The sequence below is a fragment of the Pantherophis guttatus genome, chromosome 6 (assembly GCF_059756535.1).
Source record: "Pantherophis guttatus breed Tessera chromosome 6, ASM5975653v1, whole genome shotgun sequence".
Taxonomy (NCBI): Eukaryota; Metazoa; Chordata; class Lepidosauria; order Squamata; family Colubridae; genus Pantherophis; species Pantherophis guttatus.
The window spans coordinates 10,708,699-10,731,773 of record NC_142068.1 but is presented as its reverse complement, the minus strand read 5'-3'; the positions used below and the strand labels follow the sequence as shown (position 1 = coordinate 10,731,773).

At 43.2% G+C, this 23,075-nt stretch overlaps 1 protein-coding gene across 1 annotated transcript; it reads right to left on the bottom strand.

Annotated features, from left to right (window-relative positions):
* Positions 1–1,206: 1,206 nt before the first annotated feature.
* On the bottom strand, positions 1,207–21,129 carry LAMP3 (lysosome associated membrane protein 3). Its single transcript, XM_034438899.3, has 6 exons — positions 20,588–21,129; positions 15,574–16,256; positions 13,045–13,167; positions 7,040–7,097; positions 5,143–5,310; positions 1,207–3,595 (listed from the first exon to the last, which is right to left on the bottom strand). The coding sequence occupies exons 1-6, from the start codon at positions 20,634–20,636 to the stop codon at positions 3,456–3,458; spliced, it is 1,221 nt and encodes a 406-aa protein (XP_034294790.2). The 5' UTR covers positions 20,637–21,129; the 3' UTR covers positions 1,207–3,455.
* Between the last annotated feature and the right edge of the window lie 1,946 nt (positions 21,130–23,075).

Here is a 23,075-nt window from a genome sequence, read left to right as displayed (position 1 = left end):
CAGGTTGATAGTGGAGACTTGGATCACAGATTAGCCTTGCAGAAAGTTTTGAAACATATTTTTTTTCCTTTGCAAATATATATATTTGCAAAGCACTAGCACTTTCATCTCAGAATCCACATTTTGCGTGAGTATTTGAGCTACATTACTTGAAAATTCAATCCAGCCTCTTTTTTGTGGTTTGTATAGGACCGGTAAAGGAACAAAGTTTTGGTGTGGTAAGGGAAAAAAATGAACTGTTGGAAACAGTCTGGGATTGTAAACAATAAAACAAATTAAATTTCTATACCAGCCATCTCTCCTAAATGAGTCTAGACAGTTTAGAACATTGTAATAAAACCATATAAAACCATATATCCATCCAGAGGTGGATTTCAGCAGGTTCTGACCAGTTCTGGCGAACCGGTAAATACCACCTCTGACTGGCCCCGCCCCCATCTACTCTCTGCCTCCCAAATCCCAGCTGATTGGAAGGGAATGGGGATTTTGCAGTAACCTTCCCCTGGAGTGGGGAGGGAATGGGGATTTTACAGTATCCTTCCCCTGGAGTGGAGTGGGAAGGGAGATTTTACAGTTCCTTCCCCTGCCACGCCCACCATGCCATGCCACACCCACCAAGCTACACCCACAGAACCGGTAGTAAAAAAAATTTGAAACCCACCACTGATATAAACACTTGAATAAAAGCATGAATTAAAATCAGGTTAAAACTTCCAAGTTAAAAAAAAGGTAAAAATAAATGCAAAAGCTAGGAAGTTGACAAGGCAGTGGCAGTGTTCTTAGTTACAAAAAAAAAAAAAAGTTTGTCATTGCAATGTACTTCTAGTTTCTCCACAATTTAGATAAATCACCTGAAAAACAAAACATTTCACAACTTTAGAAAGATCAAATTTGCCTTAAGAGAAATATTTTCTTTGAAAATAGTTCTCTTTTTTTTTTTACAGTGTTTTTCTGAGCCTCGGGAGTTTAAAATATATCTCAAGAAGGAAGGAGTGGCAGATCACTTCTATTCTTTGCCAAGAAAATCCTCCAGGAAGGTTATGCTTTTTATCGAATAACTAAGAGAAAATTGATTAAATACCAGTGAATACAAGGCTGTGCAACCTCAAGTCAACTGATTTGGCAGCATTTGCTCAACCTTTTCCATTCTGCCTTTCAGCAGTTTGAAAACTGGACGAGGTAGATTGAATTACATGAGACAGATAATGTATTTTTGAACCAATCTGTGGTTAACTGAAAGATGGTTTATTTCAGCATTTCATTTTCCTGGGTTTGTACAATGCAGTGAGTTACAAATTTAACCATTCTGGCCAAGCATATTGTGAAGCAACGATCTGTACGTGTGAAAGCATGCAGAGTTGGTTGAATTAACACGCTATGATATGCCATAACATGGTTTGCTTTTAGCACACAGCACAACTTATAAAAAAATAAAATAAAATAGCCTGGGTATTTTATAAACCATTTATTGCTAAGCCAGTTAATGGCTACTCAATAAGCCATGATGAAGTCATGGCTTAGTACAAAGGGTGTATCCACCCATTATTGTAACCTTGAAGTTGGCAGCAGATGTGAAATAATGTCCTACATTCAGAAAACAGAGAAGGGCAGCCTGTCCCCTAACTAAGGAGTAATGTAAAATAATTGATTTCAATCATAGAACCATAGAACTGGGAGAGACCTTGGAGGTGGTCTAGTCCAACCCCCTACCCATAAGGCAGGAGTCCTTATACGAGCAATGGCTAACCATTTTTTCCTCGGATGCCGAAAGAGTGCGCGCACGTGCCCACAACCATAATGCAATGCCCCCCGTGCGCCTTGACCCGTGTTTGCGTGCCCGACCCCCCTGTGCTCCCTCACCCCTGTGCATGCGTGTGCGCCCCCCCACACCCCATTTTGGGCCTAGCAGGCCTCCCTGAAGCCTCCAGGAACCAAAAACAGGATGTGGGGGGGGGAGACCCAAAAATCTGCTGGCCAGCCGGAGACACACACACTTGCGCTGTGGAGCTGACCTAGGGCGACGGCTCGCATGCCCACAGAGATGACTCCACGTGCCACCTGTGGCACACCTGCCATAGGTTCGCTATCACGGCCTTACACCATCCCGAATAAATGGCTCTTCAATCTCTATTTTAAAACTTCCAGTGTTGGAGCACCCACAACTTCTGGTGGCAAGTCATTCCCCTGATTAATTGTTCTTACCAGGGTGGATAAAAATCAATGATTTTTTTAAAAAAATCAGATTTTTTTAATTTAAATTGGATTTTTTTTATTTAAATCGGATTGTTTTGATTTTTATCAAATTTATTTTAATAAAAAACTTTTGGGGTAAAAAATCTATCGTAAGATAGTTTTCTATTTAAGATACATAAATAATTTAGTTTATTCAGCATGAAATGGAGCTTAGTTATGTAGCATGAGACTGTATATTCTGCAACACTGGGACTATCGGTGAGTCAACAGTGGGTCAAAGGAGTAGCAGAGATGACAGTTGCTGTTTAAAAATTATGATTTAAATCGAGTTGATTTAAATCAAGCCTTTTTACTAGTGATTTAAATCATGATTTAAATTGTGATTTAAATCAACTCGATTTAAATCAAATCCACCCTGGTTCTTACTGTCAGGAAATTCCTCCTTAGTTCCAGGTTGAATTTCCCTCTGACAAGCTTCCACCCATTGCTTCTTGTCCTGCCCTCAGTGTGCTATAATACCACTATTATTTATTTATTTATTTATTTATTTATTTATTTATTTATTTATTTATTTATTATTCGAATTTCTATACGCCCTTCTCCTTTCGGACTCAGGGCGGTGAACAGCCAAAATAAAAATATTTATACATAAAGTACGATTAAAAATAGATTTAAAATAATTAAATTTGGCCCATAGTTTAAAATTTATCAATTTAAAATCCATATCAAAATTTAAAACCAACCATAAAATCATAAAATCAAGAGAGACCGGCTAACTGAAAGAGATGAGCTTTTAGGGCCCGACGAAAAGTCCAGAGGTCGGAGATCACTCGTATCTCTGGGGGTAGATTGTTCCAAAGGGTTAAAGTTATTAAAGTTCAGAACATAATGTTTGTTGAAGGTTTTGCCTAAGCACCTCTAACAATGTGTCTACCGCAGACAGATCTGTCTGATGTGACATACACATTAGTACTACTAATCTTAATTGAATTCATCCAGGTGAATTAAAAAACCGCAATAACACCCAAGCAAATAAAAATATTGCTACTGTTGTATATAGATAATCGGTATCTTTGCACCTGCATTGAGCTGATTAATTTCCAATCAAGTGTTAAAAAGTGTCAGAAATTTAAAAATCACTTAAAGATGCTCAACTGCTATTTGCACATCTGATTGCCACAGCAAAAGCAAGCAGGATCTCCCCTTCTTCCTCATCTTATCATTTGTTGCTACTACACCCATTCATAAATAAACTTCGGGATTCAGATACGGCTGTATCCGGTGTGAGCTTTCCTTCTATAAAGCACACAGGAGAACAGGATGATGATAACTAATCCCGACAGACTGAAGCCAATTGTTGCTGGGATCAACTTCTTGTTTCTATCCAAAGTGCACTCCTCTTCTGCAATTCGGAAAAAAATACTATTAGACTTCAATAAAGAAGCATCATTTGATTCCACAGTGATTTTCATCTTCCACGGTGATTTTTATCTTGGACAAATAAAGCTGTCGAGAATTATCCCAGACCTTGTGAGCACCATATGTGAAAGTTATCTTCGTACCAGTTAAAATCATTTCAACTATGGCAAATCCTTAGAAAGGCAGTTTGGTCTAGTGCAGGGGTCAGCAACCTGCGGCTCTGGAGCCGCATGTGGCTCTTTCACCCCTCTGCTGCAGCTCCTTGTCACTCAAAATATGTGTCACAACCGCCAATGTGCGACACCTGCATGCAATTTATTGAGCTTTTCAACCCCCGGTAGGCCAACCATGGATAAATTCAAGAAAAGAAAAGTTTCAGAAGAAAACAGAATGTTTAATTCAACTACATATGCTAGTTTTGTGGCTCAGGAAATAGTCAGGCACGGGAAGGGTTTTGTGGCTCCCGGTGTTTTCTTTTCTGTGGGAAATGGTTCTAAATGGCTCTTTGAGTGTTTTAAGTTGCAGACCCCTGGTCTAGTGGTTGAGGCACCAGACTAGAAAGCCAGTAGACCATGAGTTCAAGTCCCGCTTTAGGGATGAAAGCCGGCTGGGTGACTTTGGGCCAGTCACTCTCTCTCAGTTCAACCCACCTCACAGGATTGTTCTTCTTGTGATGAAAATAGGAGGAGGAAGGTGTGTTGCATACGTTCGCTTATCAGTTATTTATGTAAACAACAAAGGTATGATAAAAATAAATAATAAGGCTATGAATCTTGACAATTCCAATAAGATTGAAAGTGGTCATGTTAGAGGCGGAGACCCTCCTCTAATTAGAGATGGAGACGCTTTGAGAGCTGTATGCAACGAAATTCCATTTTAATCAGTGGTGGGATTCAAAAAATTTTACTACTGGTTCTGTGGGTGTGGCTTGGTGGGCGTGGCATGGCTTGGTGGGTGTGGCTTGGTGGGCATGGCAGGGGAAGGATACTGTAAAATCTCCATCCCACCCCACTCCTGGAGGAAGGATACTGCAAAATCCCCATTTCCTCCTGATCAGCTGGTACTCAGGAGGCAGAGAATAGATGGGGGTGGGGCCAGTCAGAGGTGGTATTTACCGGTTCTCCGAACTACTCAGAATTTCCGCTACCGGTTCTCCAGAAGTGGTCAGAACCTGCTGAAACCTACTCTGATTTTAATGTATGCCGATCAGTGTACATTCAAAGTGACAATAAAGTTATTCTAATTTCTAAGTCTATGTGTTGCCTCCTGGTAGTCTGTACATCTGAAAATTATAAAAGCATTTGTTCTTTTGAGGGCTACTGGGAAATTTATTAAGGGAGTCCTATGCACATATTTATATGCATGCAAAATTGGCTTGGATTAAATGCAGCACGGCTGAGAGAGAATCAGTGAAAACGTCATCGCTTCGCATCTACCCCAAGACCTGGAGATCATGGTGTGAAAATGCCCCTTTGTGCCCTCAGCAGGAAACTCTTAATCATAGGAACCCCGAGGGTTGCATATACTAACCTTTTCCAAATTGGTTATTTACGATATCAAAGGCTTGAAGCTGGGAATTGGCAGCCTGCAGCTGAAAGTTGCTGGCCAAGTCCACCGTTTGCTTACTGAGACACTTGAAGGAGCTTCCCACAGATGTGGAAAAGAGGTGGTCGTTTTTAATTCCGTTGTACATAAAACCTGAAATTTGCAGAGAAAGACACATCACTGTTGATCTTTGCGGCTAATTTTATCTCTGGTGTATCTCTGTGTCTCTGCAATACCAAACCCTAAAACTAATTCCCGGTTTTTGCACAACACTGAGCTGTGTTTTAGATGTTTTGGGTTGGAGTCATACAATAGACTAGTTCAGGGTCTCCAAATTTGGCAACTTTAAGACTTGTGGACTTCAACTCCCAGAATTTCCCAGCCAGCTTGAAAGTTGAAGCCCACACATCTTAAAGTAGCCAAGGTTGAGAATCATTGGGCTACCATTCTAAGATATGGTTGGTTTGCTTGTGGTTCCAGACAGAGCCAGACAGTTATGGCCAGATCTTTGGCTGTCTGAAAAATATGCTGGTATAATTTGGGAGGGATCCCAACGCCAGAACTCTGTTCTGCTTTAGTACTGAGTGGTGATACCCTTACAGTTTTAAGGCAGGACAAATTAGTAGAATTCCATAAAAGTTCCATAAACATGTCCCCTGCTAGTGAGAACAACAATCTCCACTAATTTGGATTTGGGAAGAGAGATGTTTGGAAGTTGCTGGACCTGGGTTAATCTGAAAAGATCAGCTAGATGTCTCCAGAGTTTAGCTATTCTAGACCAATTCAGCTCTTCTGCTACAGTTCTGCTCACCACGATACAAAAGAGATGCCAAGACTCTGGAAAGTCCACAGAGAAGAGCAACAAAGACGATGAAGGGTCTGGAGGCTAAATCATAGGATGGAGTTGTCCGATGGACAATTGAGGGAGTCAGGTATGCCTAGCCTATCAAAAACAAAGATTAAGGGGGAATAGCTGTCTTCCAGTGCTTGGGGGACTGTCACAGAGAAGAGGGGATTGACTTATTCTCAAAAGCACCAGAGGTCAGGACAAGAATTAATGGGTGGCAGCTTCATAAAAAGAGATACAACCTAGAAGTAAGGGGAAATTTTCTGACAATGAGAAAAAATAATCAGCTTGCATCGTGGAGTTGGGGATCTGTATACTGCACGAGTCAAAAAGAGGACTGTGAAAATATCTACAGACCCCTCACATCCTGGACATAAATTGTTTCAACTTCTACTCTCAAAAAGACGCTATAGAGCACTGCACACCAGAACAACTTGACACAAGGACAGTTTTTTCCCGAACGCCATCACTCTGCTAAACAAATAATCCCCACAACACTGCCAAATAATTTACTAAGACTGTATTACTACTATTCTTCTCTTCCTTACTATCTATCTGTCTCTATCTCTTCCCACTTATGACTATAACCATGTTGCTTGTTTCTTTCAATTTATATTGTTTTTATTTGCTTCCTAGTACGATTTGATAGCTTATTAGTAACCTTGACTATCACAAAGTGTTGTATCTTTTTTATTCTTGATGAATGTATTTTATTCTCCTTATGTACACTGAGAGCATCTGCACCAAAGACAAATTCCTTGTGTGTCCAATCACACTTGGCCAATAAAGAATTCTATTCTATTCTATTCTATCACTGGAAGTTTTTAAAAATAGATTGGAAAACCATTTGGGATGATATAAGATCTGTTTTGAGTAGGGGTTTTGGACTAAAAGACCTCCCCACCAAGGTCGCTTCCAGCCTTGTGATCCTATGTTGTATTTGTAATCCAGCATTTAGTTGTGCCAGTATCTCAGGGAGAGATGGATTCCACTTTAGCGATCACCTGAATAGGTAGAAGGCAACCTGGTACCTACCTTGCGAGAGAACGGTCAAAGAAGCTTCAATCATGCTGATATAATAGATCTTTTCTTTCTGGAAATAATAATGGAAAGAGAAATAAAGGTGTTTTTTTTTTTACCCCAATGACTTCTTAGTATTAGCTTGGATTCATGCATCACATTATGCCTTTATATTTTTCAAGGCTGATCTTTTGCATCCAGCAGCTTCACTGCTACACCAAGCTGGCTTCACCTGGTTAGTTTCATTTAAGCTGAGCATGTTATGTCAATCTCCAGCCAATGTAGTTTACAAACTATAGGAGTTTAGCAATTTGTGTGAATTCAGCTAACTGTGCTTGGCTCTGCAAATCATAGTTAAGCAAAATGTGTTTTATCATTTATTTACACCAACTTATTATTTCTTTACACCGAATTGCATGCTACCTTCTTCACCAGATTCAACAAGCTACAGGTCGTCCTCAATTTACAACAATTCATTTAGTGACCATTCAAAGTTACAACGGGACTGAAAAAAAGTGATGCATGAGCATTTTTCACACCACTGTTGCAAGCATTCCCCCCCTTGGTCACCTGATGAAAATGTGGAGGTTTGGCAAACAGTTCATATTTATGACGGTTGCAGGGTCATATGATCCCCTTTTGTGACCTTCTGACAAGTAAAGTCAATGGGGAAGCCGGATTCACTTAACAACCATGCTACTAACTTAACAACTGCAGCGATTCACTTAACGGTGGCAAGAAAGGTCGTTAAATGGGGCAAAAACAGCTGTCTTACTTAACAACAGATGTTTTGGGCTCAATTGTGGTCATGAATCAAGTACTACCCTGTTTCCCCGAAAATAAGACTCAACCAGAAAATAAATCCTAGCATGATTTTTCTGGATGCTCGTAATATAAGCCCTACCCCCAAAATAAGCCCCAGTTAAGATTGTCAGCCAGATGGTTGCATTTAGTACCGTATTTCCCCCAAAATAAGACCTAATCAAAAAATAAGCCCTAATGTGTCTTTTGAAGCAAAAATTAATATAAGACCCGGTCTTATTTTTGGGGGAACATGGTACCTGTGCATAAAATATGGCTTATAGTCCACAGTGACTGGATTTCACATATCACACTGAACCTCATAAAGACACAACATAAGGGACGTGATTCTCCTCTACGACATCGTGAAGCAAAGGTCGCCATTGTGTGTTTGTGTTCTGACGTGTGAAGCAAGTACATAAATTATGGCATTTCTGCAAATTCAATATGGTTCATAGTTCACTATTGCTCTCCATACCTTTCCTGGCACATCCAGGGTTGCACACCTGTAACAAATAAAGCCCAAAGCAAGCCACCATATTATGGCTTACCACGATGGGTGAATTTGAGCCTTTTTCTTTGAATCAGTGGCTGCATTCATACAACACCCTTCAGGAGACTGGGGAAAGTCTTTTCAAATGCTTTTGCTAAGCATGATTAATCTTTTTCTCTCCACCTTCTTGGTCTAAAATCAACCCACTTGGTAGGTTTATGATTTCAAGTTTTGCACAGCTCAGAACAAAGTTTAATTCAGCAGTCTGTTGTGGCCCGTCAGCGGCCTGTGCAGCTAGTAGCTGATTCAGACAGCGAGGAGGCTGGTGTGGTGCTGCACCAGCAGCCTGTGCAGCTGGCACTCAAGTCGGACAGCGAGGAGGCTGGAGAAGGTGTGGTGCCAGAGGCGGGGATTCAGCCAGGGCCTTCAGAACCTCCAGAAGCTCCCTTAAGTGAAGAGGACGAAGAGGAGGAGCCTCTTCTCAATGCACGGGCGCGCAGAGCTGCCAAAATGCAGGAGTGGCTCCTCAGGAGGAGGTCTCCTCGAGAGTAAGGCTTGGGGCTAATTGGCCACTCCCTTAGCCTATTTAAGGAGGAACGCCGACTGAAGCAATTTGCAGGGAACAACTTTGTTCACATACCTTCGTGTCTTGTCTTGCTTATCTTATCAGCTTCCTGCAAATTGCTTCTGGGCATTCTGCCAACCACAGTAAGCTTTCAGTTATTATTCTTTGAATTCTTGGCGGTTGTTAATGCAGTTAATTAACAGCCATTGTTGTAAAAGACTGGTTTATTTAGTAAACTAAGGTTTGAACGGACTTTTTGTGTGCTGCGTTCTTTGGGGTCCGTAGCTGGGGCAGAACACAGTCTGATTATAGGTGTTTATTTATTTAGGAAAATTTATATAGCTACCTAACTCTCTCATGGCGATTCTAGGCAGCTTACAGAAAATCAAACCCAATATAGAAAAAATAAAATAAAAATAAAACATAATAATAAAATAATACCCACCCATCCGCATTGTGTGAATGCCACCAGTCTTTATGGTATGGCCAGGTCTTTTTCTTTCCAAACTTTTTTCTATATTTTTCCTTTTTTGAGTGCTCATAATGAAAGAAAATTAAACGTCACCTAAATACTAGGAATCCAGTAACTCAGATTCTGGTTGGTAAAGATACTTCTTGAGGAAATGGGGGAGAAACTTCATACCTACTCACATTTCAAGGAGCAGATTTCACCCTCCTCTTGAATCATGAAAGGATTATGCAATTCAGTATCTTTAGCAATACGGGCCTCGGAGGGCAATGGGAAGGCTTAGCCAACTCAAGATTTGCCATCATTGTTTCGCCAAAGCCATCGAGGTGCCTCTTAACCGCACCGCCTTTTCTAAGATCTTACTTGAGTGAAATAATACTTCACTTGCAGAGAAGCAAAGAGACAGAACAAACACTAGAAGCTGAGCCTTTATTTGAAATGCAGGGGGTTGGAGAGATAGAGAGGGGCTTACTCCATTATTCTGTACAGCAGGGCTGTCAAACTCGATTTCTGTTGTTTCGATGAAGAAAGACGCGTAGGCAGGAAGATGGTTCACGGGAAGGCCCCTCGGTGGGAAGGCCCCTTGTTCAAGGCACCCTGACCCCATTCAAAAGGCTCCCTTTTATTGTCATTTTACAACTATCATGGCAAAACATTAATCAACGTTTACTGATACTGATTGGCTAAAGAAAGCTCGTGAATTCCATATGGACCCCTCGTGTTTCCCTCATGTTCTTTCCTGTGACAAACAATGCCTACGTGCTGGGTCCCCATGCCTTGCATATCTGAGATAGGGTCTCTGCCAGACATCCTGTCTTTACATTTCTGATAAGATTAGGACTTTGTGTTAACGTTGTTTAGCCAGCGCGGTTTGCCGACCACTGAGATCACACCATCCCCACAGATTTCATTGAGGGCCGCATCAGGGTTGTGTTTGACCTCGGGGGGGGGCAGTTTGACATCACTCGTGTCAGGGCGCCTGTGGCTTGAGCACTCTGCCAGTGAAAACGGGCTCCCGAGCTCCGTTTTTGGCCACAACGGCCTCCTGCAGCCCTTTGCCAGTGAAAACAGAGTTCAGTGGGGGAGGGGGGCTGCAGGCGGCTGTTCTTCCAGTTTCCGGCACACGCATGCACACGAGCCAACTGGTCTTCATGCATGCATACATGCCAGAACACTGAAGACCAGGTGACATGCATACGCCGGAAACCAGAAGAGCAGCCACCTGGCACACACATGTGCGCCGGGCGGCTACTCTTCCGGTTTCCGGCACACACACATGCATGCGTGCTCCCGTTTCGGCACTCAGTGCCGAAAAGATTCACCAACACTGCCCTACACTATTTCTGACAGATGGCAGTCCAGTCTCTTCTTGAAAGCTTCCAGAGATGAAGCTCCCACAACTTCCAAAGGCAACTTCTGTTCCATGGGTTGATTGTTCTCCCTGTCAGGAAATTTCTCCTTATTTCCAGGTTGAATCTCTCCTTGGTCAGTTTCCATCCATTCTTCCTTGTCTGGCTTTCAGGTGCTTTGGAAAATAGCTTGACCCCCTCCTCTCTGTGGCAGCCCCTCAGATATTGGAAGACTGCTATCATGTCTCCCCTGGTCCTTCTCTTTGCTAGACTAGCCAGGCCCAGTTCCTGCAACTGTTCTTCATATGTTTTAGTCTCCAGTACCCTGGAGTCCCCTGGAGTCCCCTGGAGTCCCCTGTCCCCTGTCCAAGCAACCTTGGTTGCTCTTCTCTGCACTCTTTCTAGACTAGAGTCTCAACAACTTTTTTATAGTGTGGTGAGCAAAACTGGTTGCTGTACTCTAGGTGTGGTGTTATTAAGGCTTTATAGAGTGTTAGTACATCATTTGATCTTTATTGTATCTCTCTGTTAATGCAATTTAGGATTGCATTAGGTTTTTTTGGCTGCTGCCGCACACTGTTACCTCATATTTAATTGGTTGTCCACTAAGACTCCAAAATCCCTCTCACAGTTACTACTATTAAGCCTATTTCACCCCGTGTATATGTTATTGAAGCCCCTCATGTGCTCATGTGTCCACCATCTTGATTATTTGTATCTTCTCCTCTGCAGATACTCCAGATTGAATGCATTTGAACAAGCCATGAAGCACAGCTTACAACCGGACGCTCCCAGAAGTAGAGAAATGCATTATGATTCATCGTGATCCATGAACCATGAAAAATTAAAATAGCTTTATGGAACTGCCAGATTAAAAATGGAAAGGAAATCACATGATGGAAAATTGGAAGGAAAAAGGCAGGGGTGAAATGCTACCGGTTCGCACCGGTTCAGGCGAACCGGTAGTGATAAAAACTACTGGTTTGGGCGAACTGGTGGAAAAAAAATGCTACAAACTGGTAGTAAAGGTAAGTAGAACCTACCCTGTGCAGTGGGGATGTATTGCATTATTTTATCTAGTGTTTATTTACACATTTTACTTCACTATTCCCCAATGATACAATACATTTTTCTATCCCAGAAGTTTATAATCTACCTTTCCCTTAAAGAGATATATTGTGTGTCCCTTGGTATGTATTCTGTTTTCCATATCATATTCTTACCAGCTTTATGTGATATGCAGAACAGAGTCGATGGATAAAAAACATGACTTGGTTAAGGGAAGAAAACTACAGTTTAGAAACCTGTTTTAATGTTGGCTTGTTGATTCCAAGAAGTGGAAGCTTTGTGGCTTAGTCTTAGTTTGTTTTTATACTGTGCCTAAACTTGTAACTAATTCACTAATGTTCAAAGCAAGACTTAAGGAAGCTAGCTACGATCAATTTTCCGCTGGAGAAGGCTGAATTTGCTGTGGTTTGGACTTTTTTTAGTTAAATAAGTCTGCATTTATTTTAGTCCCTTCACTGGGGTTGTTGGCATATGCAAAGTGATACATGTACTGTATGTCGATAACCATGATCTGAGCACTTCTCTTGAAAGAACATTTGAGGGAGAATCTTATACAAATAAAACTAAAGCCAAGCATTTCACAACACTAAAGTAAGAAGTACAAAGTCAATATGAATATGAATAGAACCCTTGTGGTGAGTTTAATTCTGTGTGTGTTGCATTTTCTACCTGCTCGATACACCATTTTGTGTCTTTAGGACCTAACTTCAGCAAAACAATTATTTAGCTATATGGATGTATCAGTTGAATTAATCATGATTTTGTTAACCGTGGATTCTGGCATGTTCATTGACTCATTTGTTTGAAGAGGATTCCAAAGCCCTCAATTCTCCCATATACAGGTAGTCCTCGACTTACGACCACAGTTTGAGCCCCAAATTTCTGTTGTTAAGTGAGACATTTTTTGAAGTGAACTTTGTCCTATTTCACGACCTTTCTTGCCACCGTTGCTAAATGAATCACTGCAGTTGTTAAGTGAGTAACATGGTTGTTAAGTGAACCTGGCTCCCCTCTTGACTTTGCTTGTCAGAAGGTCGCAAAATGGGATCACGTGACTGCAGGTCACTGCAATTGTCATAAATATGAATCAATTGTTAAGTGTCCGAATTTTGATCACGTGAACCCCTGCCCCCCCCCCCCCCAGGATGCTGCAATGGTCGTAAATTTGAAAAATGGTCAAAAGTCACCTTTTCAGTGCCGCTCTCACTTTAATGGTCATTAAATGAACTGTTGTAAGTCGAGGACAACCTGCACCATCTCTGAAGAAAACCTTACCTTAGTAAAAATAAAATGTACGAAGCCACCTTCAAACGAGATGTTGAGCATCGATTGACCAGATCCACAATATCCTGCAGTGTGTGTGACGTTGGGATCAATATTAAAATATTCTAGATCGCCCTGTGAAATAGGCAAGACGTCAGTGCATTAATTTCAACCAAAAAACTGACAAATTATTATTGCTTACCAATTTAGAGCAAGAGAGAATGATTAGCTACACCTATTTGGTCCCCACATTACAGAAAAGATGTTGAGACTTAGGAAAAAGTGCAAAGAAGAACAACTAAGATGATTAAAGGCCTGGAGACTAAAACATATGAAGAACGGTTGCAGGATTTGGGTCTGAATAGTCTAGAGCTGGGATGGCGAACCTATGGGACTATATCTGTGGGCAAATGAGCATTGCCCTACTTCAGCTGGCCAGCTGATTTTTAGGCGTTCTGGGCCCACCTCTGGCGGGGTGGGGAAGGCCATTTTCACCCTCCCCAGGCTCCAAGAAAGCCTCTGGAGCCTGAGGAGCAGTGGTGGGTTCCTCCCGGTTCGGTCCGGTTCGGCCGAGCCGGTAGCGGTGACGATATGACGTCACCAAACTGGTTCTCTCCCCCGCCCTCCCACCCCCCCACGTTATTCTTACCTTTTATTTGGTCCCACCCCCAATCTATTGCTGCCTCCTGAGTCCCAGCTGATGACTAGAGGGAAAAAAAACCTGTTTAAACTCTTGCCGCGGGGCCTCAAAGGGCCGCCCTACAGCTGATCAGTGTTAAAAGCAAACAAATGAGTCAGGTCGTAAGTGCGAGGACTGGTCGTAAGTGTGAGGACCTTCCAGAAATGACTCTGACCAGCTAGCCACGCCCACCTAGTCCCATGACCTCTAAACCACACCCACAAAATAAGCCACGCCCACAGAACCGGTAGTAAAAAAATTTAGAACCCACCCCTGCTGGGGAGGGCAAAAAATGGACCTACTTGGCCCACCATGCCATCGTGTGCCAAAAGCGGGGGAGCGCCGGAGGGTCACGCATGCATGCACAGTGGGACACGGCGCATTGAATTATGGGTGTGGGCACGCGTGTGGGCGGACCTCCCCCTGCGCTCTCCCCGTTTTTGGCACACGACGGCAAAAAGATTAGCCATCATTGGTCTAGAGAAAAGGACTAGGGAGGTGGACATGATAGCAATGTTCCAGTATTTGAGGGGCTGCCACAAAGAAGAGGGGTTCAAATTATTCTCCAAAGCACCAGACGGCAAAACAAGAAACAATGGATGGAAACTAAACAAGGAGAGAAGCAACCTGTAATTGAGGGGAAACTTCCTAACAGTGAGGACAATTACGTAATCAGTGGAACAGCTTGCCTTCAGATGGAGGTTTTTAAGAAGAGACTGTAAGACGTCTGAAATGGTACAGTGTTGCTGAACCTTTTTGGCACGGAGTGCTGAAATGGGAGCGCATGCAAGCACGCACACAAGGGACTGCTGGAAACCGGAAGAACATCTCCCCGGTGTGCATGTGCGCGCTGGGAAGCTGAGCTTCCAGTTTCCAGCGTGCGCATGCACGCCAGTCACCTGGTCTTCCGGTTTCTGGAGCACATGCACACATGAAACCAGCTGGCTGGCACGCATGTGTGCACCACAAACCAGAAGCTCAGCTTCCATGCCCATGCATGCACGCCAGGGAGCTGTTCTTCCAGTTTCCGGCATGCACACACATGCGAAGACCAGCTGGCTGGCGCGCATGTTCCCGCCGGAACCCAGGAGAGCAATGGGTGACACCTGGCATCAGAGGTGGGTTCTAATTTTTTTTACTACCGGTTCTGTGGGCGTGGTTTATTTTGTGGGTGTGGTTCGATGGTCATGTGACAATTCTTTAGGATTTAGCAGAGGTACTGGTCTACTAGGCTTTTAACTGCTTGCAGAGATGTACTGGTCTACCCATTTGTTTTTGGAGCGTTGTTCTTGGAGCGCACTGGTCTACCACCACACTACCGTTTAACACTGATCAGCTGTAGGGCAGCCCTGTGAAGCTCCGCGGCAAGAGTTTAAACAGTTTTTTTCCTTCCAGCTGATCAGCTGGGACTCAGGAGGCAGCGAATAGATTGGGGGTGGGGCCAAATAAAAGGTAAGAATAACACGGGGGGGGGGGGCGGAAGCACTCAGCTCCCGATCAAAGAGAACTGGTTTGGTGACATCGTATCATCACTGCTACTGGCTCGGCCGAACCGGGAAGAACCCACCACTGCCTGGCATGCCCGGAAAGATGGCTCTACATGCCACTTCCAGCATGTGTGCCATAGGTTTGCCATCACTCGTATAGAATCTCCTGTTTGAATAAGGGGGCTGGACTAGAAGACCTCCAAGGACCCTTCCAGCTCGATTCTGATTCTGATTTCTCTCATTTTTTTAAAAAAACCTTAATTTTTAGGGTCACCTGACTGGAAGCAGACTGGGGAAGACTGGATTAAACCCTTTCTGACAATACAAGGAACCAAAAGAAAGGAAGAGGGTGGGAAGAGCTACACAGCAGCTTACCGTTTTTGTGTTTGTAACAATCATCGTCAAGCCAACCAAAGCTTTAATGCAATCCGCAGTTCCGTTGGAAACACTGTAAGTGCCCGTCAGAGCGGGTGATGGCTGAGGTGCCAATGTTGGTCCAGTTTGACTTGTTGGCGTAGGCGAAGAGGTCATGCTCTTGTGTGTTGCTGAACTTGTCTTCTCAACGGTTGTGTGTTTCCTCAACTTCGTAGTGTCTTGCTCAGTAGCCCTGGAGACAGTCGTCTTATTCGCATTTTCCTTCGTTGTGCTCAGAACAGGAGTCGCCTTTCTCCGACTAGCTGATAGCGGCGGTGTTGAGGTTGTTTCTTGAGACACCGTTCTTGTTTTGTGGGTTTCGGTCCAATCAGTTTGCGGCTCAGATGGCAAAAGTGTTGTCCTTGCATCCTCTATGGGTTTCCACACAGCCTGTGATTTTGTCAGTGGGATGGACTCTGCCTTTAACATCTCAGCTGTGGGCGTTGAAGGAATTCCTCGCGCTACGCCATGGCCTAATCGATTAGCCAAAGCTTGTGAATGACTGTATGGACGAATCGTGGCTTGGGAATTGGAAGGAGGGGAGCGATCTGGAAGTGGTGCTCTCTGCAGAAATGAGGTGGGTCGTAGGGTTGTCCTACCTGGAGTCTCTCCATCCAGCACGTGACCAGTGCAAGAAAAAACTGCTGTAGACGGAAAAGAGAGTTAGTTTTCCATCAGCTTTTGTTACCTTGTATGTCCCTGAGCTGCTTCATGTACCTCAAAAAAATAAATAAATAAATAAAAAGGAACACCTTTCTCCTTAGCCTAAGTTCTTGGTGTACCTTCTGAATTTGCTCACCACTATGGAACTGTAATTATGGAAAGATTATAATCTTTATTATTATCGCTTTTACAAAGCCTTGGTAAGGCCACACTTGGAATACTGCATTCAGTTTTGGTCGCCACGATTTAAAACAGATGTGGAGACTCTAGAAAGAGTGCAGAGAAGAGCAACAAAGATGATTAGGGGACTGGAGGCTAAAACATATGAAGAACGGTTGCAGGAACTGGGTATGTCTGGTTTAATGAAAAGAAGGACTAGGGGAGACATGATAGCAGTGTTCCAATATCTCAGGGGTTGCCACAAAGAAGAGGAGTCAACCTATTCTCCAAAGCACCTGAGGGCAGGACAAGAAGCAATGGGTGGAAACTAATAAAGGAGAGAAGCAACCTAGAACAAAGAAGAGATTTCCTAACAGTGAGAACATTTAACCAGTGGAACTGCTTGCCTCTAGAAGTTGTGGGTGTTCCAACACTGAATTTTTTAAAGAAGAGATTGGACAACCATTTGTTTGCAATGGTATAGGGCCGTGATGGTGAACCTATGTCACACGTGCCACCTGTGGCGCGCAGAGCCATATCAGTGGGCACGTGAGTGATACCCTAGCTTAGTTCCGGCATGCCCAGCTGATTTTCGGGCCTTCCGGTCCCACCGGAAGTCGGCAAATGGGCCATTTCCGGCCTCCGGTGGGCCTCCAGCAGGGGGGTGGGGAAGGCTGTTTTCACCCTCCCCAGGCTCCAAGAAAGCCTCTGGAACCTGAGGAGGGCAAAAAACAGGCCTACCGGGCCCACCGGGCCATCACGTGCCAAAAGTGGGAGGAGTGCAGGGGGGTCGCGTGCGCATGTGTGGGGGGGAGCAGATGCATTGGATTATGGGTGTGGGCACACATGCGTGCGACCCCCCCGCGCTCCCCCCACTTTTGGCACGCGACGGCAAAAAGGTTAGCCATCACTGGTATAGGGTCAGTTACTTGAGGAGGGGATTGAACTACCAGAAGATCTCCAAGGTCTCTTCCAACTTTGTTATTTTATTTATTTATTTATTTTATTTTTCAGATTTCTATACCGCCCTTCTCCTTCCGGACTCAGGGCGGTGAACAGCCAAATATAAAACATTCATACACAAAAGTTAAAATAGATTTAAAATAATTAAATAAAATTTGGCCCATAATTTAAAACATTTCAATTAAAATCAATATCAAATTTAAAACCAACCATAAAATCAGAACAGCCCAGCTAACTGAAAAAAGTAGGTTTTAAGGGCCCGACGAAAAGTCCGGAGGTCTGGGATCACTTGTATCTCTGGGGGTAGATTGTTCCAGAGGGTAGGTGACACCACAGAGAAGGCTCTCCCCCTGGGGGTCGCCAGCCGACATTGTCTGGCCGACGGCACCCTGAGGAGGCCCTCTCTGTGGGAGCAAACTGGCCAGAGGGAGGCAATTGGTGGCAGAAGGTGGTCCCGTAAGTACCCCGGCCCTAAGCCATGGAGCGCTTTAAAGGTGGTCACCAACACCTTGAAGCGCACCTGGAAGTCCACCGGAAGCCAATGCAGCTCACGCAGGAGAGGAGTCACATGGGAGCGCCCCGTCGCTCCCATAATCCCCCGCGCGGCCGCATTCTGCACCAGTTGGAGCCTCCGGGTGCACCCCAAGGGGAGCCCCATGTAGAGAGCGTTACAATAGTCCAGATGAGAAGTGACGAGTGCTTGAGTGACTGTGGGTAGGGAGTCCCGATCCAGAAAGGGGTACAACTGGCATATCAGGCAAACCTGATAGAAAGCCCCCCTGGCTACGGCCGTCATAGGCTCTATTTTGTTAGAGTTTCTGTTAGAGTTTATGCTGCTGGGAGGAGAGTGCTTTACATAAATCCATTCAGAATTTCTCATATAATTTTGTGAATCAATTTCATACTAACTCTATTTCTACTGGAGTATTTCTTTCAGTTGCGAAAGAGAGTCACACAAGAGTCTTCAATTTCCTGTTTCTCACACTCTCCCATCACAGGGGGTTTTCCATACTGCCAAATTGAAAGCGTTTGCCTGCCCGTTTTTTGCATTGAACGAAAACAATCCTACCACGAAATGTGCTATGTGCCCATTGCCATTGGTTATCCTGCTACAATTACTTCTATACAGGTGGTCCTCGACTTACAACGGTCCGTTTACTGACCGTTCCAAGTTACAACGGCACTGGGGAAAGCGGCTTATGACCGCTGTTCAGACTTACGACCGTCGCAGCATCCCCATGGTCATGTGATTTACATGTGGATGTTTGACAAACTGGTTCCTATTTATGACGGTTGCAGTGTCCTGGGGTCCCCTTTTGAAACCTTTTGAGGAGCAAAGTCAATGGGGAAACCAGATTCACTCATCAACGTTGTTACTAACTTCACAACTGCAGTGATTCACTTGACAAATATGGCAAGAAAAGTCGTAAAATGGGGCAAAACTCACTTAACAAATTTTTCACAGAAAAACAGGGGTGAAATGCTTCCGGTTCGGACCGGATCGCCTCTTCGGCCAAAAAAAATGCTTTTAAAAATAAACAACAAAAAAAAGCCTCTGATGATCCCAGCTAAGTTGCCTGATCGGCAGAGGCTTTTTGTCTCTTAAATGCCTCTGATGATCCCAGCTGAGTTGCCTGATCGGCAGAGGCTTTTTTTCTTTTAAAAGCCTCTGACGATCCAAGCTGAGTTGCCTGATCGGCAGAGGCTTTTAAAAGAAAAAAAGCCTCTGCCGATCAGGCAACTTAGGTGGGATCGTCAGAGGCTTTTGAAAGCATTTTTTGGCAACTTCTTCAAGAGGTTGTAGAAAAAATGGTTTTAAAAGTAAAAAAAAAAAATGGCCACGCCCACCCAATCACATTACTCCCTCCCCACCAAGCCACTCCCACAGAACCGGTAGTAACAAATTTTAGATTTCACAAAAATATAAATTTTAGGTCATAACTTGAGGACTACCTGTATTTACTCATTGCAAGTCCCTGATTTCTCTCTAAGGTCCTGTCTAACCAAGATTAGTAGAAGATGCACACGTTGAGGGGGCCAGTGACTCTTTGCCAAGGTGGATTTGATAAACCTTGGATCTAAACTGAGCTCTCTCTTTTGCGTCACTTGAGATCCCAAGATTGCTTTAGAACAAACACTCATTACAAAAGTCCAAAGAGGGGAAAATGAGCACAATGTTCTCAGTCCCAACATACTTGGTTAAATACAGGTAGTCCTCGACTTATGAACCACAATGGAGGTCAAAATTGCCACTCTTCAATGTGACAGTTGCTAAATGAGTTTTGTCCCATTGAACGACCTTCCTTGCCGCACTTGTAAAGTGAATCACTGCAGTTGTCGAATTACTAAAACGGTTGTTAAATGAATCTGGCTCCCACCTTGACTTTGTTTGTCAGAAGGTCGCAAAAGGTGATCACGTGACCCTGGGATGCCGCAATGGTCGTAAGTGCGAAAAACGGCCATAAGTCACTTTTTTCAGTGATGTAGCTTAGAACTACACAAATGGTTGTAAGTCAAGGACAAAAGGTTGGAAAAAAGTTATTTCACAACAGATTTTTTTTCCCCACCAGTTGTTTACCTTAATCTCTGACAAGCCTACTTCCTGGATAGTGAAAACTGAATCTTCACTTGTATACAAACCAGTGATGGGTTTCATTTTTTTTACTACCGGTTCTGTGGGTGTGGCTTGGTGGGTGTGGCATGGCTTGATGGGCGTGGCAGGGGAAGGATACTGTAAAATCTCCATTCCCACCCCGCTCCAGAGGAAGGATACTGTAAAATCTCCATTCCCACTCCACTCCAGGGGAAGGATACTGTAAAATCTCCATTCCCTCCCCAATCCAGGGGAAGGATACTGTAAAATCTCCATTCCCTCCCCAATCCAGGGGAAGGATACTGCATAATCCCCATTTCCTCCCGATCAGCTGGGACTCGGGAGGCAGAGAATAGATGGGGGCGGGGCCAGTCAGAATTTTTACTATCGGTTCTCTGAACTACTCAAAATTTCCGCTACCGGTTCTCCCGAACTACTCAAAATTTCCGCTACCGGTTCTCTAAACTACTCAAAATTTCTGCTACCGGTTCTCCAGAACTGGTCAGAACCTGCTGAAACCCACCTCTGATACAAACATAATTCTAACACGTGCAAATAAAGTGTAACATGTAGCCAAGCCTGTAGATGTCTACTTACCTCCAGCCATGATTAGAAGAAATTCAATTAGTGGCTTCCACCGACTCATAATGCAACCACTTCAAACTGAATTATTGCGGTAAAAGAGGGATTGGATTAATGCAACGTTTTGGCCCTTAAGATGCCACAATGGTCTTGGTGGTTTTTCTTCCTGGCTACAGCAGGTTCATTCAGACACTTCTCTGGAGAACAAAAAATTCCACTGTTCCCTGATGAAGAGTTTTGAGCAAAGAGGAAGTGGTGCTCACGAAGAGTGAAATTTCTGGGTTATATAGGCAGTTGGTAAGTCACATGCGAGAAGGAAAGGGTGGAGAGAAAGCATCTTTGAAACATGTGAGCCTGCTTGCTAAAAGGCTGGTGGAACTGAAATTAAAAGCAAGATTTGGAGAAGTTATTGCCGGTTCATTTCATTTCCTTTGAACCTGCTTGTTAAAATTCTGCAATAGGCATTTCAGTCTAAGCAGGAGAGAATGGATCCCAGAGACAAATCCCGATTATCTAGGTAGGGACAATGTTTTCAACCTTAATCACTTTTCACTTAAGATATGTAAACTTCAACTCCCAGAATTCCCCAGCCCACATGATTGGCTGGGGAATTCTGGGAGCGGAAGTCCACAGATCTTAAAAGTGATGAAGATTGAGCGACGCTAATCCAGAAACATCTTGTTGATTCTCAGAAGCCGAAAGAAAATATTAAAAAGCCTTGTGGTTTTTCCCATCCTATCCCAAATCCTTTCAGATTATGGGAACCTTCTTTCCAGCACTGGTCAATTGAAACCGAGGAAGGATTCCTGCAGAATTTTAATCAATAAAATAAGTATTCCTTACCTCTAATCACGGATGAAGTTATCAAGCAGAAAAAAAAATGACACGGCAGCATTAGTTTAGTTTTTAACTAGTTACCAGAAAGAATATTTTTTCCCATTAATTGCTTGTCATTACTTAAGCCTTGAATTGTAGAAGGAATAAGGTTTATTAACTGCATATTTCATATTCATATTGAAAATAATATATCATAGTTGTTAGGGAATGGCTATTGCCTAACTGGTTGGGTTGGCAATATATATAAACCATCAATGCATGTTTGCAGTCAAAATGTAATGTATAGCTTTAAGACTGTAATGCTGTATTACATCATACTGTATTCTGATTGGTTAGCTCTGTAGCCAACGTATTTAAGAGGAAGCTTGAATCATGGCTTATTTTTCTTATTACATTATAATTGCTACCTCTGCTCCAATCTGCCTGTTCTCTCTGCATGATCACTGATTGATCATTGCTACTTGTTGTTTTCTACTGTTTTACTGATTGTTTTACTGCTATACTTGTTCCTGTTTGCAATTCCAAAAAGAACTGTTTTATTGCATATGACTGCAACAACTGGTAAGAAGACTTTGTTCTTGGAATATTCCTGGATTGACAATTTAACTATCTTTATCTGTGTATGACCTGGATTGTTTATTGGACTTTGCTTTACTTTTTCCTAAAAGTAAAGTAAAAGTAAAAGAATATCACAACTCAGTGTGTCTTTGTATTGACAGTGCTTAGTCACAATCACTCTCAGCCGTTTCTCATGTGCACAACCTTGCTACTCAAGGGTTACTCTGTGCATATTCCTTAACAATAGTGGCCTAAAAAGCACTGATACAGGTTGCACTTTATCATGTGAATTTTTTTTAAAAAAATCTCCCAATATTATTCCTTATGGACCTGATAAATGTTCAGCACAGAATCACATATTTTTCCTCCTTCCAGAATTCATGGAAGCTTTCCACAACATTTTGTGAAACGTTTCAGTTTCTGATCAGAGTTAACCGAAGAGATAACATTTCTAAAATGGAGAGAAGCTATCCCTTGTGAACTTCTTCAACAATTTCTGTTGTGCAAATAGGTGTGGCAACATGCCAAGCTTCCTTTAGTGAAATAATACATCCGAAATGTACATTAAATCTTTCCTAAAACCTTCTTGCCTCCTCGTGGACAAAATTAGCATTGCATGTAGTTGTAGCACTTAACGGTAAATCTACTTGGTTGATTTATGTGAAGGCTTCTTCCAAAGCTTTGATCTTGCCATTTCCTTGCTTAATTCACTGAATTGTAGAGGCCATCCATGGTCATTGCCTCCCATTTTTAACATTCACGCATTTCAGTGGTGGGATTCAAATTTTTTGACTACCGGTTTGGTGGGCGTGGCTTGGTGGGCGTGGCATGGCTTGGTGGGCATGGCTTGGTGGGTGTGGCAGGGGAAGGATACTGTAAAATTTCCATTCCCTCCCTACTCCAGGGGAAGGTTACTGCAAAATCCCCATTTCCTCCTGATCAGCTGGGACTCGGGAAGCAGAGAATAGATGGGGGCGGGGCCAGTCAGAGGTGGTATTTGCCGGTTCTCTGAACTACTCAAAACTTCCGCTATCAGTTCTCCAGAACTGGTCAGAACCTACTGAATACAACCTCTGACGCATTTCCTAGCAATGCTTCTTTTTATTTA